The following is a 17,409-nucleotide window of genomic DNA, read 5'->3' as shown; positions in this document are numbered from 1 at the left end:
GTTCTGGATACGTGATCATGGACGTCTTCACCGATTCGCGGACGTGGGTTACACGTAACCGGAAATGGGAGTTGTACTGAGCCGTTATTTGAGACTTTATTTTGTATTTTATTAATTTTTGGTTTTACAGGTACTTTAGATTTTTTATCGGACCTGTCTGTGGTCTTTGAATAATTCTGACCCATGTTCAGTGATTTCCAGAGGGGTTTACACGCTAGGAGGATTTAGGTTAGTATTTATTTTTGCTGTGGCACACCTGAGGTTACTTGATTTTTTGCTAGCAATTTTATCTTTTTAGTGAGCAACTTCTCACTTTTTAACGAGCAACTTCTCGTTTTATGACCCCAGGCAACTTCCTGTGTCCTTTCTGCTGGTGAGCAACTTCTTAGTTTATGACAGCAGGCAACTTCCTGTGTCCTTTCTGCTTTTATTTACAAAACAACAGGCAACTTCCTGTGTTTCTATGTGGGCCACTAAAGAAGGCTCCTCAGTGTATCCCACTTGTTACTATGTGGGCCACTGAAGAAGGCCTCGTCAGCGTATCCCGTTTCTATGTGGATCACTGAGAAAGGCATAACACAGTCTTATAAAATAAAAGACGAGTGCCTACCTTCGTCAGGATCCCACTTCTGACACCAAAATTGAAGGAAACGGTTTCCAGGGCCTAATCCGTGGATCGACTTCCTCCGAGGCGTGGACGTCTATCAGCAGAGAATGTACCTTCACCTATCAGCAGAGAATGTCCCTTAGTCTGTAACACAGTCAAATATATTCTCAAGTAATATTCAAGCATGCCATTCAGCGTGTTAGTACGAGCTCGGGAGCAGCTTGGGAGAACAAGAAAACAGAGACTGCTTCAGATTGTCTTCCCAAAGTGACTCAACTTTATTCACAAGTACAACAGTTTATATAGAGGGTAAAATTCATGAGACAGCAGATTTATCAGTTTAAACCAGTACAGACCAAGATAAGGCAGTGTCTTCCTGCCCATGGGTGAAGAAGCATCCTTTGTGTAGTTTATTAGTTCAGCTACAATTGTGATTATCTCAGCGACATATTTTCAAGGCACAAAACGAAGAGTTCTTACATTAGTGAAATCTGAAACAAACCATTTGGCCTTCAACAGGCGTCTAAAAGATTAAGAAACTAATGTAGCTGAGGGAGTGATCTCTGTGGTATTTCAACCTTGTACCAGCCTGTGATTCTCACACATCAATTCTTGGGTCAAAGAGAAAAATAACTAAAACAAAGGGGCCTTATTGAATGACAGAGTTTTCCTGCATAATGTCACTATAAAACAATATCCAGTAAATGCTACCATGGTACTAAAATACCTAACACTGATGACGGATTTTTAGGCTAATAGTTAGGCTAACACTCTGACCTCTCATCTTTTCTTTCTTCACAAAACCGATAGATCCTCTACTTCTTTTAAGTGTCTCCCAGCGCGATTCTTATTGCATATTTTGGTTCCTGCAACTGGTCCGTCGGGTTATTGTCTCCCCAGAAACACTTCCCTTGTGCTTTTGGAAATCTGTTTTTTCCCCCCTCCTATTTCTGTTTTCTTTTCTTTCTCCCCCCCCTATTTCCGTTGTGTTTTGTGTGCTTTTTCCTTCCCACTGTCGCCAAGTACTTGCTCATTGGGTGTCATTTGATTGTAGCGTCTTTACATTCCAATAAAAGCACCTTGAGGCGACCGTTGTTATGTTTTAGTGCTAGACTATTTCTTGCAATTCTTTCACATGCATAAACTCCTGTTTTCTATATTTCATCCTCATACTTTGACATCTTATGTAGACCCATGGTATTCTTTTTTAAATCTTCCCATTAAGTTTTTACTTCCTCCAGATTTGGGAACAACCAAGGTCTTTTGCCAAAATCTATGTTGGACTGTATAATTCTAACGGCTCTCTCGTTGAGGACGTCTTTCCTTTGAGTCAGCAAAGTGCAACAGCTTGGTGAAGTCTGCAGGAAGTCCATTTTGCATCTTGCATATTTAGGTCTGTAAAGGTATTTGTTTTGGAAATTTAAATGACAAGTTTGTTTTCTTGGAAAAAAAAAAAAGTAAACGTACAGAAATGTGTTTGGAGGTGTTTCATGAATCCACAATGTTCAGCTATTAAACTGAAACAGGTCTGTAAAATATAATTGACTTGTTTGTTAAAAAGTTGTTTTAAAAAAAAAAAAAAAAAGCTGAATGAACAGCCTCTATTCAGTCATTTTTCACCATTTGGGAGAAAGCTCCGGTCACCCTGGAAAGAGCTGCTTGCACGTTTGCATGCATTAGAGGGTCGTGATGGAGGAAAACGCTAGACTGTCTTAGTTTTATGACTTTCCCATCTATGTTTTCACAGTGATAACATTAAACTGGTAAATATGAGTCATTCATTTCAGGTGAATTTCATATTTTCCATGAAATCCAAAGCATGATTCCCAGATCAGGCTTCCTCAGCCACACTTCCCGAGTTGCTCAACATCAAGCAAACAGTCATGTGAATAATTTCTACATCATATTGGAAAGTTTTTCAAACTTGACAAAAATGGTCTTCCTTGATATTCAAATACACAGTTTTGACACAGCAGTGACTTAATATGCACTAAAATAATTAGGATGGGACTTTTTACTCTGTTAGACATTTGTGCAAAGATTAGGAAATTACACTTCATATCTGAAAGGTCAAGGTTGGACATGCACAGACCTAACCTGCAAATTAACAGGGAAAACAAGCATGAGGAGGTAACTCTAGTTTTTATTTTGAAATGGGTTGCAATGCAATGAGGGCACAAAACACTTGTACTATTACAGTCAATAATATGGTTACAAAACAAACATTTACATAATAAATTAATATATTGCAGTACCACATGAGACAGTAAACATTAAACCCCAAACTTGGGAATTATATTGCATTAAAAAAATGAGTTATTTGTTAACTGTACAAAGATTTTCAGGCATTTACAAAGGCAGCCTCTTATTTCATTGCTTGTTGTACATATATAAATATAAATCTTTCAATTGGTAGTTGAACTGATATGTCTGCTGAGCAGGCCGGATGAGAGGCTCTGGCCTGAGACGAGATCTTTCAGTGACCTCTGTGCTGACTGCCATGTCATTATAAATCAGTGTTTTATTTACACAGATGGCATTAAAAGCTAGTTTAATTCAAGCACTTTCCTAACCAGATTATGACAAATCAATAGACACCTTTCAAGATATGATTTAAGTATTTCGCTGCCTCTGATTTTAGGACTTCTGATTACTTACCACGAGTTAAAACTATATAAAAAAAAAACTCTGCTTGTCCCTTTAATCTAATATCCATATGCTCCTAAACAGACAAATCATTAACCATAAGAAATGTGTTTGCAACACTAAAGTGCATGCAGCACATGCTTGGTTGCGAATGTTTTCTTAGCTGGCAAAAGTAGAAACAGGTTACATATAAATAGTCTTAACACAGCACTACAAGCTTTTGACTTCCTTTACAAAATTAATGACCCCCTATTCATTTAAGCAACCGTTTGTGCGGTCCCCGACATTCATCATCTTCATCACTCCCCTTTCCGAGAGCGAGGCGTTCGATTATTACCCAGTAAAAGACAGATGTGTTAACCACAGCTATGCTATTATAAGAAGACCCCTACAACAAGCAGATGCTACTGCAGCCTCTACAGATGTTACCTGCGCTACAGCTGCTGCTATGACTGCAGAGCGTACTACATGATTCTGAGCGGGTTCAGCCGAGTGGCTGCTATGCATGAGAACATTTCTAAGATAGAAGTGCAGCAAGCTCCAAGTTTAGCTGCTAAAAGACGACTCAGGAATGTCAGCAACTTTCTGAGGATGATTTAAACTACTAACACTGATGATCGTACCTGAGAGCTAGGCTAGACCTGATCTGACAGTGTGTGGTGCACCTGTAGCGGCTGGTGTTTCGAACGTTAGCGTGCCAACTTGCTGAAGACGCGGTTGGTTTTAGAGGGGCAACTCCTGCCAGTAAGTATTGCACTTCCAGAAAGACTTGGAAGAAAGCCCAGACTTTTAGTCCTAGTGCAGATCCTGAAGGTTTTCTCAAGCCTGGGATGAAATAACCTTGGTGACATCATGTTAAAGGTTCTCCAGAGCCGCCGAAGACATTACACAGCAGTTTTGCTTCACCACACACTAATCTACTGAGACGTACTCTGTGCTACGACAGCACACGATCAGATCACTGATGGAGTAAAGTGCTACCACTAAAATTTAACTGCTAAAGATGTAAGAGACTGGTTTAAAAATGCCACAACTAATAACAGATGCTTAACTATTTACTAAATCTGACTTCATTTGAGCTACAACACCAAGCTAACATACAATCAGACAGACTTGTTGCCACTAATGCTGAACTTTACCACATGAGGTATCTGCAGACTCGTGAAATGACACCTCGTGGGGAAGTGATGACATTGGTGGGAATGGGGAGGTTACTACTTGAGGGCTCAGAGGTCAACAGACTAGATTTACAAAATGTTTACAAAGTCCCTTATCTCACTAAAAACACCCCCTTATCCAAAAATATGCTTTACATATTTGTTCATCCAGCTACGACTTTAAGTCTTTCCACTTTTTTTCCCTATTTAAAAAAAAAAAAAGTTCCCCAAACTGTGCAATTTCTTTCATCATATACAAAATATTTCATCTTAACATTCAGCTAACAGCTACTAACGAGTGCAAACCCTAAAGCAACATGCAACAACATCACTACCTACAGTTTTGCATTTTTAAATTAAAGGGTTTGTTCCTTGATCCTCACCAAGCAGTTTTCAACCTTAAGACGCTGTCATGATGTGCAACCATCAACAAATGCCATTAATGCAATGGATTCCTACCGAGGAAATAACAAAACAACACTTCATAACACGACTTGCCCGGCACTTTGAGATTCACAGATTCTGCCCGGATTCGTTTTTCCTGTCAGGCATGAACTACACAGATGCAAATTTCACCTCACACAAGCTTGATGACGTTGCACGCAGGTTGAACTTTTGTTATTTTCCTGACTGTTCACAACTCAAAAAAAAAAAAAAGCCCTGCACAAACCAGGAAGTGAAGTGTTCAGACTAATACTGATTACTGGCATCTATAGACAAGTTATCATGCAGTCAGAACATACATAGAGATGTAGTACTCAAGCATTAAAAAGTTAAAAGTTACATTGGAATATACGAGTCAAGGAGAGTTAAAATCCTAGGATCAACAGAGTTTTTAAAAAAAAGTACCACAAGGAAAGAAAGTCTATGATGTGGAAACTGGGGGCCACTTTGTGGGTTTTTCCTGGATTACCAGAACCCTCTTCTGATGGTCCAGTGGATGGTTCTGGAAACAGGAGTGTCGCCTTTGACTTTACGTGGGACAGAGGACTGTGGAGAGAACAAGAGCAGAAATGCCCTTTACTTTATTTGCACAAAGGAGAGCTGCACATTAGGCAAAAGCAACTACAGCACGGACCCAGTGAGTGAAGAGGAAATGGTAATTACAGGTGAGAAGCACACATGAACAGGTAGGTACCACTACAAGCTCGCAGTAAAGGCAAAATATGGGTGTGCTTTTGTGTTTTAAGAGGAAGTGTAGTGCAGCAAACAAGCACCACAGTAGCGAGGAGGGAGTGAGGGGACGGCTGCTGCTTCTGGGCATAGCTAAGGTCACCAATGCGCACAGAGAGAGAATTGGATCTGTGGTCACCTCTCAAACCTCAGTTTCCACTGCTCTCATACCAGAGCTACCCCCAAAGGACAACGCGGCACAGGTGAAAGACAAAGGAAGTACAGGTCAACACTGAAGGGTGGCAAGGAAACGATTTCTCTTCTCCTTTAATTAACCTTTGTACAGTGGCCTACGTTTCTGCACTCTCAGCTTCCCTAAAAACAAAGAAGGGAACTCTGCGTTTCCCCCCTTTTATTACAAAACAGAGTGTGGGTGTCTGAATAAAGTCACCTGATTGTGAGAGAGATATAAAATTTGGACTGTTTTTTTCTCCGTTTTAGTCAAATTATAGACTTGATATAAAGTCTTAGTGCTTACCTTTGAGAATATAGTCTGTTAGGAGGGCAGGTACTTTCTCACTGTCATCCCTCATGGCATGGAGGACTAGAATGAAGACAGCAGCTTTTTACATTTAGAAAACAACCACACAAACTGACAGGTTAGCCCCAATCAAACAGCAACACCGGGTTAGCCTGGTAACACAATATTATTTTACTGAATGTCATTTTATCTGGGTTGGTGCAGATGAAAAGAAGTTTGTCCAACTGATAAAATTCACACAGGTTTGAATTGTAATCATTGAATGTAAATTATTGTTTACTTCATATATGAATCCAAACACCCTCCAAATGATGATGCAACACATTTGCGTTTCTCTGATAAGACTTTCGACTCACTCTTTGTGAGGATCTGGAGATCTTCTACAGACGGGGGGCCTGCTTTCTTCTCATAAGGGATCACTGTGGTCAGGTACTGCAAAGAAAGTCAATTATGTCAAATACAATGACACAGCTACAAAAAGCTACCGTCATGCTTCACGCCAAAATAAAAAAAATAAAAATATGATATCTGTGAGCGCCATGCAGATCACATGAACATGTGGTAAATATTTGGCTGCTGGTTGCAACCTTTCAGCAGCCGCTCAGAGAAAATGTTTACTGAAGCGAGGGTAAAAAAAATAAAATAAAAATATCAGATGAATGAGACGTACATGCTGGAAAAAAGAAAAACATTTGACAAAACACAAAGATAAGAATGACTAAAGTGAAGGAAAAAAAGAATAATTAAAAAATAAATAAATAAGAAGAAGACAGATTAAAACGATGGCAAGCATGTGTTTGCAGCTGCACAAAAGGAAGCAAATATGGCGGCAGGACAAAAAACAAACAAACAGAAGAAGCAGAGAATTTTATCTGCAGTGGAAGTGGAAAGAGGAAAGAGCAGGGGCACCTGTTTGTCCCCTCCTGTGTTGCCAAAAGTTTGACGGAGGCCATTTTGAATGATATTGGAGAGTCCCTCCACAGTGAGGAGCTACAAGAAGCGAGAGGAAGATAGAAGAAGCGAGAGATGAGAAGGATTTGGTTTCAGTGCGAAGAGAAGGAGAGCGCCTGGCAGAACCTTTGGTGCTGTGATGAAAGATTCTCACACATGCAGACCGTTTATCAGGTTATGCATCTCTCCTCATAATTTAAACACTTTCATCAAAGTCATGCATGTCTTCTTCCACAAGCGTGACCACGTGACTCACCGTGCCGGGTATGTGCGTGCTGGCCGTCCTCTGGCCGTTGGGCCCCGTCGTAGTCGTGTGCCGGATTTTCTTCTTCTTTCGCAGCAGCTCGCGGTGCTCCTTCTGTCTGTTCTGCACTTCAATGAGCAGTGAGATGAAGCTGTTCTTCACCTGGATACATGCAAAAAGACCAAAACAAAATTTAAAAAAAAAAAACTGTTTAATTGTGACCACACTACCCTTTGCTATTCTCATTAAAATAATTATTAATATGCCAGAAATCTATTTTTGGATGCTTCAAAGAAAAAAACAAACAAACAAACAAACAGAACGGTGTGACAGAATCGTGACAATGACAAGTCAGGCTAAAAATAAAGCTGCCAGCAGTTCATAGGCTTGTAGAAAACTGTGAGAGCTGCTGCTATAAAACAAATAGGTTATCGATTAACTGTCCTTTCACATTAGGCTTATTTACCTCAAAGTACTACAGAGCTTTTCTGACAGGCTATTATTTTTTTTGCCGCCATTTGTCATTGCCTGAACGTCATTGCCTTGCTGTGGATTTAAAAAAAATAATTAAATAAATCAAAGTACCTCCTTTTCATAGTCCAATTCATCTCGCAGAGCCAGAGCCTGGATCAGCTCCTCACTGTAGCGACGAATGGCCGCCTCCACTTCCTCCAGAGTCTCAGTCAGCTCCGACACGGACATCTGACGCAGCCCTGAGGACCGTGTGAACATACGAGGAAGGAGGAGAGTGAAGATGGTGTACGTGGGTTGACGGGTGTTCACAATGAACAGCAGTTTACAAAATCCTTACATTGTATCAGTTACTTCAGTGCTATTACAAGATTCACATGTGTAATAACCAGGTTACAAGCATCTGCTGTACCAGTTTAAAAGGAGACAAAGAGGCATTATTCATTTAAAGGTGTATTATGCAGCAGTGTTTGAGCAAGCTAGAGCACGAATGCTGAGAGAAAGAGAGACAGCGCGGCTTTAGTGAAAACAAATGTCAATCAGAGAAGATGTTGTTATTTTTCTATTGTTTCGGTAAAGGTTAGGTTTCAACGCACAAAAAAACAAAACAAAAACAAAAACACGGCCATGCCTCCATACAAATATGGAGGTGTGGCCTCTTTAAACAAGGTTTCTTCCTTGTTTAATGGGAGCTTTCCTTCCCACTGTTACCAATTGATTGCTCATAGGGGGGTCATCTGATTGTTGGAGGTCTCTCTATTATTGTGGGTTGTTAATGTTACAATTTAAAGGCACCTTGAGGCAACCATTGTTGTGATTTGGTGCTAAAACTTAACTGAATTGAATTTGAGGGTAGCGTTGCTAACTTAAGCTTCCTTGTGTCTTTTTTTTCTCTCTTATGACATGGAAATGACTCCCAGTCTTTCACTGAAAAAAAAGACATCTTACAACCCACTAAGATCCAGACTTAAGAAGATGAGAAGCGAGGATGCTTCTGGACGTGCCGATGGTCTGACGTACACATACAGCACTTCTAAAAGTAGCACAGAATGACGGCAGTTATCACAGATGTTGTGGAATCGATTACTTCTCATTAAGAAGCTTTGCATCCTCTGTTTTCGTGTCTCTTTCTTGAATGTCTTTCTAGGTCTCGCTGGGAAAAGTTGAGATCCAAGAAGGAGATCCAATATGGGGGAAGTCAGCACAAATGAAAGCACCGATAGAGGTGCTTTCATTTCCACGACACAGACAGAGAGCAGAGGATGAGACAGTGATGTAACCTGGTCGCAACATTTCTTTTTTTAATAGACTCCTGCCTACGCAGCCCTCATGCTGATACTGGCTGGGGGCTACACGCCCACTGCCCGAAGGTTTCAGCAAAAAAGATCCTGAAGGCCATGAAATAATACACCTCCACATAGTTCCAGAGGGTAACAATAAATTATAGATTATGGATTGCCATGTTTTAAGTCTATACAGTGTTTGTTGGGGGAAAACCCCCCCCCCACAGAATTTACACTTGAATGTTTTTAAGTCAGACAAATATACAACCTACACAAAACCTTTTACGTCTTAAACAAATTTAATGCGAGAAATGAAGAAAGAAGGTATTTTGGCAACATGTTGTGTAGCTTTACTTATTTTTATTCCTTCAAATAAGAGTAAATGTTTAAATACTGCAGACAAACATTGTGACACTCACAGTCCTTGTTTCCAGTGTTTGAAAAAACCCAAACCCACTAGAATCTGCAGTTAACAGATGCAAATACCTGAAACAAAATGGCCTTAAGGCTTTCTGTGTACAAATGCATATTCCACCCCAGTTGAGCATTAGGCAGATATACGCTTGTAATTATATAACATTTTGGGGCAACACACTTGCTGTTTGTCCGCATTTGTTACGCGTTATGTAAGAATGTTATCAGACGAGTGCATGTGCCTGACCATTTCTTCACGCACTGGACAGCGCAGACATGAGGAACGAGCACGCCACCATCAAAGCGTTTTGCCTTTAAAGCTTTATGTTGCTGCAATTTAGTGGTACACGGTGATACTCACGGTCCTCGTAGCTGGTGTTGGACCCGGAGCGTTTTAGAGCATTGAGGTCTTGAGAGAGCATGGACAAGTCGGACTGTGAAGGACTCTCATCGTCCTCTGGGTCTGGAGACTCCTGCATCATCTCCTCTATCTCCTCAATCACCTGTACAAAAAACAACAGAGGTGGGCGGATCAATCCAAATATCAATAGTATCGATACCAACGCTGGTATTGGTATGGGGGTAGAAACAAAATGTCTAAATTAAGCATGTAGTCCACTAAATTGTGTTAAAAAATAATTCATTTTGAAAATGAAAAAACATTTATCCTCACCTCCTATTACAACTAGCACCATGCTAAAGGCTTCATACATTCCCTCACAGAAAACATTATTGCTAGTTCACGTAAACATAGGCTGAAATCAGAGTCCTACGGTCCCCAATCATGGGGATAAGGTGAGTGATTTCAAGAAAAAGCAGCAGAACCCAGTGTGTGTTTACATGACCAAAACGATTGGAACAACTGTTCTGATCTATATTGACATGATGATTTTTTATTGTAGTGACGAAAACGTTTTTCCTACTCTGTCACGTAAAAATAATGCTGCTTTGACATCCATGTTATGGTGCCAATATCCAAATCTCTGCAGCGAAATAAAAGTGCTCCTACTTATTCATATGAATTTGGTGCATCTCTAAGAAAAACAAACAAAATCAAAATCATAGGGCAATGCTTTCACTTTGAAATGGTGTTACATTTCTGTGAGTTAAGACATCTTAGTACACAAATAAGCTGTTTATTCATCTTTTTGAGAGCAAAATATAAAGTCTATCACTCCATTGTACCTGCATGATGGATGCGAAAAAAACCCTGAGCTACAGGATAGCATGTCTTTTGAACATTATTGTCCCAAAGCCATGATTGCTAAGTGAATCTATTGGAAACACATCTTTAGCCAAATGTGACTGCGTTGAGGATTTCAGTGCATCTTTGTAAGCTGGATAGATAGACTGTGTTTTCTGCTCTTCATAAGATGCAAAATATGTCAATTCTACTGAGGCACAATTATCCACATCAAAGTTTCTTTAACATCTGCCAAAAGCACAACACTGCTGTGCTCAGGTGTGAATGTTTTACCTGCTCAGCTGTGAAAAGCGGCTCGTCGTTGATGCACGAGACGATGATTGAGTGCATGTCCATCTGCTCCCTCAGCTCCTCATCGTCAGACAGATCTAAAGATTGGTTATCCAACTTCTGTCCCAGGGGAAAGAAGCGAGGGCAGAGATTGAGAGACAGATAGGAAACTTGGATGAGACAACAAACAGGTGGTTAAGTAGATTGAAGGCAGAGGGTTCAATCTGATTACCGATCTGTGCACTTCACTTTTAGAAATGTATATCTACTGTGTGTTATAAACATCGGACATGACATTGGACCGTGTTTGCCTCTGCGGTACCTCGTGTTCGGTGAGGTTGAGGGAAGGCAGGTGTAAGGAGCGAGTGTGCGATGTCTTCCAGTCCACCGGCATCACATTGCCGTAGTTATCCGTCAGAGCGTTCCACACCCTGGAGCAAAGACAAGCATCCGTGACGCAGTTAGGATTGGGTATTATGAGAAATAAAGAGAAGTAGTGAGCAAAACAGAGAAGGACGGGTGAAAAGTAGTTTTATCTGTACACAGGACAGATAGCGTCCTTCTCTTTTTAGTATGACACATGATTACTTGGCACTTTTTGTGTCCTGTTCTCTGACCACCCCCTCACCACTTCAACATGTTCTTGCTGCTGAATCACACCGAAGCCGCTGATAAATGCGACAGCTCTAACAAACACGTCATTTGCCCAGGGTCTGCTGAAATGTGACGAACCAGTGGTTAAACTATTGGTTCTCCAATTATTTTCAGAATTTTTACTATTAGAGCTCTTTCTGAGTGTGTGACTAACACTGGGTGATTTGGGGGGGGGGGGGGGGGGGGGGGGCCTTACAGTGACACCAACAGTCTGTTGAATGTTTACAATATTGTGCAGCATTCGAGTTTGGCAGACAACTTAGCAGAGACGAACAGATGGTGGCACGGAGTCTGTTCAACACGACAAGTTACTGTTAAACACAAATCCAGCATCATGCATAAAAACATATTTGTTAACAGACTCTCAGCAGGCTCGGAGGATTCTTGTGAAATGGATAAAGGTTAGGTTCAATTATATAATTACTGTGGGAAACTACTTTCATCTAGTCCCCCATGGGGTACTTTTGCGTGTTTTTTTTTTAAACTCTAGGACAGAAAATCAAATCAGCTCAGGGTTTAAACTCAAGTGTGCATGCATGAGGTTCATTTTTTCCCCTCCTCTTTTGGCTCTGCATGTGCGAGCACAGAGAGGATGGATGCTGTGAACCCATGTGTCACAATGGCTCTGCATTGTCATAGCCTCTTGCTCATCCTCGGAAACACAAACACACAGACACACACAGGCAAATGTTTATATAACATGCACATTTCTCCCTGAAGTGCTCATGCACAGCTTGGGAAGCGTGGGGCTGTTGGGTTGTTCTAAATAGGGCAAAGGCTGGCAAGGAACTATTTTTTGTGCCTTGAGCACTGACGCCGTCTCTGCCACGTGAGCGTGTGCCAAAACGCACCATTAGCTTCAGTTTCACCGAGTGCATTTGCATTTTAAAAACAAGCCTGGTTGTTATTTCAATTGAAATTTTCGATCGGTTTGTTTTTACCTCAGTGCTGAGGAAATTTGTCCGGATTACTTTAAGAATACGTATATGCTTGCAGGGGTACAAATATATATAATTTTTTTTACCCACTTTGTTTCAAGCACACACACATTTGTTATCCGCAGTTCGTCTCAGGCATGGTTTTGCCAGAGAACTCGTTAAGCGTCTAGGCACGTCCCGCAAAAGTGCAGTCATCCAGAAAAGACTCTCACCGAGTCTGGCACTGCTCTTTAGGCTTGACTAGGCTGCTGTCCAATTATTACGTTCCCCGCTTCCTGTTTCTTTACCTACAACAACCATAAATGTTTTCTTTCCGCTGTCATGCCAGCTTCCCCACAGGATTCCACTGATCATTAAGTGAGACAGACTGCTACTTCTTTTTGCTGTGACAAGCTCTCTGATGTGCATAACTGTCTGTGTGTTGCACTGAAGTGGAAAAAAAGAAAGAAAAGGATAAAAATCAAAACTGGGTGCTCAAGCAGAGTTTTGTATAAGTCTACGCACAATCCTCTGGACCCTCTGTCTGTGTCAAAAACTGTTAGAAAAGGTTTATGGAGGCTTTTGAATCTTAGGAAAGTTGTTCTGAATGGGTCACACATCCACCACTGTTTCCTGAGAAAAAGCAAACTCTGATGCCTCTAATTATAAGGAGGGGGACCTGTACAACCTGCAAATCCAATTTTAAAACTTCTTAGTGGGTACGTCTCACTCCAAGTAACTTTTGGACAAGTTGATCACAAGGGTACGGCAACCTTTACAGCCTTAACTGTGTGCTACTATTTTGTGTGTCTAAAAAAAGACATGATAAGTACACTTATGTTTGTGTGTTATCAATTTATCCTGTGTTCCGCTATAATTCCTCTATAAAAGCAGAAATCCATGGCTAACCTCTGTTCTGTTCATGTCAGCAGTAGGAAAGCTTCCCCGCATCGTGTGCTTGCATCTTACAGTGCCACAGTGTTGAAATATTAGTTACAAAAGGGAGGAGGAGAGTGACTCATGCAGTCAAGACAGCTTAGTAGTTAAAGTGACAACTACACTGGCTGCAGGGCTGATGTGACTTGCCGCTTTGAATTAATAGAAGGTTTTCATGTAAATGTGTGTGTGCCTGTGAGATACAACATAAACTAAGTACCTCCATGTGGAATTTATAATAAATAAATAAATAGAAAACATTTTACTGATAAAAACCACCGAGTGACCTTGACATCACCCACTTGGGTTCCTGGACACCCATTTTGAATCCTCCTTTAAAGTTTAGAATTTTGGAACCATCAGTGACAATCTAGGGATATTAAGCACACCCAAACAGCAATCGTCAAACACAAGACAGATGCTCCAGAATCATGTGGCTTATGCATAAGCTATTTCAGCCTAAACAGAACCATACAATTATAAAAATGACCACTATACAAGACAATACAAGAAGGTATCTATCCAGCAAATGAGGGAAATATTTACTCAGGTACAAAAAGTACTGCAGTTAGAAGTGGGATGGTTTTTCCTGTCTTTCTGTCTGCTCCCATTAGAAAGAATGCAGACTTAAGGCAATTTCACACCTGGCTATGTAGTCCACGGTGAGACCAGATGTTGAAGTCAATAGAAGGTTTTGATAAATTCTTATTTCATACCCAGTTATTTCATTTACCATGACATTTTGTGGATTTTCTTCTCTTTGTTGCCCATCCCACTGTTTTTAAACATTAATCTAATGCAAGGTGCATGTGGCACAGCAGATAATATATAATAAATAAATACTGATAAGCCACCATAAGTGAAGGAGGCTGACATCAGGGTAGCAATAAAATCTATGAATACTTGTCTCTGTATCCAGAAAGAGGAAACATCATGAAAGCCAAAAGCAGAAACTCTTTTGTGTCGTGTGAGAAAGGCAATTTGAAAACAGGAGGAGACAGAGTATTTGCACAGGGGTCAACAACTATTCAGTTATTCCCAAATGTACAATTTAAGGATCACTAGTTTTATGGCCAACATCAAGCAGTCCAGCATGAAAACCAGCACTGTTAACGTGGCATCAACACGTCCTCCACACATAAATAGCTCTTGATTCCTTCTTTAGATAGCAAAATTTTTTTGTATTTGTTGCTTGTAAAATGCTATTCCTTCTTAAAGACCAACTTAACGAGTCAAGCTGTGACAGATAATGGGTTTAACACGTTCAGTTATGTGTTATCGTAAGTGTATTCTGGCTAAATATTGCATAGCACTGATTGAAGCTAGCTAAGATTCCCATAGTGCCAATGTAAGGTTAGCCTGGAGAGGCTAAAGTGGTTAGCTAGCCGGGAGATTAAAAGTTAGCGTTAAGAAAACTGGCGATAAAAAAAAAAAAAATCACACTCACTCGTCGTCTTTCAAGTAATTATCCTCGGTGATAGGTTTAATGGGAGCTATGTTTTCCGTCGTAGTGTTGTAGTTTCGGAAACACACTGTGAGCTTCTCGTCGAAGTCGTGGACAAGGTCCTCCATCGACTTGAAGCTGCAGATCTCCCCAGAGAAACTGTTGTCCAGATCCGAGAAATCGTCTAGGCCCGACGAATCACCCACGTTTGAGTTCAGCTTGTCTAGTGGGTCGACCACGTCCGAGGACGGCTTGAATTCGTTAAAGTCCTGCCAGTCCTCATCAAAGTGGGCTAACGGCGCCGCCATGACTGCCGTGGATTCTCGGTTCAGTTAGAACCGTCGATGTTCTCTCTGCTTTCGGCTTAGACTCTCGACCAGACTGCGAGAAGGAGACACAGAGGAGAAGCGGGGTGGGCGGACCGAGCCGCGTGACGTCGCGGCGACGTCCCTCCCCTTTTCCATGGAGCAAAACAAACACGGCAGGTGTCGTGCCAAAAAGTGATCCATGTGTCGAAAAATTAGGTTCCCGGTGTTTCTATGTTGTTTTCTTGAGTTATATCTTGTTTGTATGTACTGTTACCCTGTTGTTTTAAATACCGTCTGCTTTTAGGCTGAGAATTACCACACAAGTTCGTTCTGTGACTGCATGGCAATAAAGAATCTTTGTATCTACAAAAACTAATTGCAGCTTTTACCTTGTGACAGGAATGATCTCATGAGAATATGTTTGACAGATTACTGGACAAGAAGTCATTTATAACAGATCACTTTTTGGCATGTGATCATTGGAGTCTTTACTATGGCCAGTACTCCGACGACATAATCATCAAATCATTTTAGCAACCCCGATAATCTTTCATCCATCTGCACAAAACATATCATATATATCATCATATATATATATATCTTGTTAAAACCCAATGTATTTTTTAAAATCTGAGTAAATGACATGTAAACAAGTAAATGTCATGTCAATGACTACTTTGTCGCCTGTTATTGTGGGACAAATGCCATTTGTAGTTCGAAATTAACCAGCAGGGGGCGAAAAGGGCCAAAGGATCCAGTTTTTTTAAGCTCCTAACTGTAAATATTCAGGTATTATATATGGAAGCCTTTTTCCGCCTCTGAAAAAAAGAAAAGAATAAAACAAATGCAGTTTGAAATATTAATATTAATATCAATATTTTGGGTTTGCGTTTGTATCTCGAAATTTGGACATTCTGACATAGGTAACTCAAAATTGAGAGACAATAATGTGGCATTTCAACTTAGCTCTGCATGGCAATTGTATTTATGTATCTATTTTTATTTTTTTACTTTTTGCTAAGGTGAAAACAAGCTTCCGTAATCATGAAAGAATTGCATGTCTCAATATAGACCCGATATTTCAAATTCCAATTCAAAGGTGCTTTATTAGCATGAAAGTCTCTAACACAATATTGCCAAAAAAGTCAAAGTACAATTTAACAAAATGATCACAATTTATTTAATGAAAATGTATTTAACGAGATCTTCCCCTTTTCATAACCGGTGTTTATTGTCAGTCATTGTGACCTGTTTCTTTTTTTCCCCCTTTTTTGAATTTCAGCAGCTATGCCAATAGTTTTCATATTGCTTTTAGTTTAAAATAATAATTTCACTTGGACTTGCACTTAAATGTTGAGCACTGTGGGCTCACATAAAATATTGTAGTTTGAGCCCACTCCACGTGTACTTATTACTACTCAAAATAGCCATCTTTGTATTGAAATGGCCAACAACACCTAACTTAAATTATTCTAATTATTCTATTGTCTCCTCATGTTGATATCAAAGGTAGCCTCCTCCCAGAAGGTCTGACTCCAAACATTCTTTCATGACCTTTCAGAAATCACTGAAGACAAATAAAATACAATCCTGTTTCCAAAAAGTTGGAATGCTTTGTAAACTATAGCCATAGAAAAAGTAATGGTTGAATTGATTGGTACAGAATTGAAATTATTGATCTGATAGTACAAAGAAAATGAAGAAACACAAGTATTGCCTTTTTTAATGCATGCTCACTTTGAATTTGATAACAGTGAAATAAATCTGCTTATGACTCGTCACACTAGAGGTCAGTAATGTCATGGAGTCTCGGTATGAGGGTGTAAAAAGAGGAGAGGCTGCTTCAATGCACATAGGATGGGACCTTGGCAAAGGCACCACAAATACTTAATGATATGCACAGGTAATGGGAGCAGCGCACCTTGATTAATTCAGCAGGACTATGTTAAACCACACATTGACACAGAACTATTTAGCAATTGAAATGAAGCAAGTATGGAGAAGCTCTTTTTTCATTATACACAACAAATTTTAAGAGTGAAGGCGTCCCCGTCTCAGCATGATTCAAATTCAGAATGAGTACATGTATAATTTCGAAGTCACATTTCTATTATTCATTTATTTTGAAATTTTAATTATTTTCATTCCTTGTGTTCCATTTATTCTAGTATTTTATTTACAGTGTGCCAACTCTCTTGGAAACAGAGACCTTCACGAATGCTTTGCCACATTGGTGACTTCGGGGTCGA

General features: G+C 40.2%; 1 protein-coding gene across 3 annotated transcripts; it reads right to left on the bottom strand.

Moving 5' to 3' along the window:
- Positions 1-2,730: 2,730 nt before the first annotated feature.
- Positions 2,731-15,262, bottom strand: fez2b (fasciculation and elongation protein zeta 2b). 3 transcript variants are annotated; one of them, XM_085246071.1, is made up of 11 exons: positions 14,856-15,262; positions 11,224-11,332; positions 10,905-11,021; positions 9,789-9,930; positions 7,845-7,972; positions 7,272-7,421; positions 6,974-7,054; positions 6,421-6,496; positions 6,062-6,127; positions 5,723-5,759; positions 2,731-5,400 (listed from the first exon to the last, which is right to left on the bottom strand). In XM_085246071.1, the coding sequence occupies exons 1-10, from the start codon at positions 15,158-15,160 to the stop codon at positions 5,749-5,751; spliced, it is 1,185 nt and encodes a 394-aa protein (XP_085102197.1). In that variant the 5' UTR covers positions 15,161-15,262; the 3' UTR covers positions 2,731-5,400; positions 5,723-5,748. The 3 variants fall into 3 exon arrangements, with proteins under 3 accessions (XP_085102197.1, XP_085102196.1, XP_085102198.1); XM_085246070.1 differs by lacking the exon at positions 5,723-5,759; XM_085246072.1 differs by lacking the exons at positions 5,723-5,759; positions 6,974-7,054.
- Between the last annotated feature and the right edge of the window lie 2,147 nt (positions 15,263-17,409).

The sequence above is a fragment of the Mchenga conophoros genome, linkage group LG15, assembly GCF_057382185.1.
Source record: "Mchenga conophoros isolate Kocher_MC1m ecotype Shallow Benthic linkage group LG15, M_conophoros_male_GT1.1, whole genome shotgun sequence".
Lineage (NCBI taxonomy): Eukaryota > Metazoa > Chordata > Actinopteri > Cichliformes > Cichlidae > Mchenga > Mchenga conophoros.
Note: the sequence above shows the minus strand (reverse complement) of the source record. Positions and strands in the feature narration are given on the sequence as shown.

Bases quoted from the DNA above. Each gene is read 5' to 3' on its own strand.
- fez2b (XM_085246070.1), bottom strand. From the start codon at position 15,160: ATGGCGGCGCCGTTAGCCCACTTTGATGAGGACTGGCAGGACTTTAAC. The intron at 11,022-11,223 runs GTACCGCAGAGG...CCCCTGGGACAG, and splicing joins TCAACCTCACCGAACACGAG to AAGTTGGATAACCAATCTTT. The intron at 9,931-10,904 runs GTAAAACATTCA...TTTTTTGTACAG, and splicing joins CGCTTTTCACAGCTGAGCAG to GTGATTGAGGAGATAGAGGA.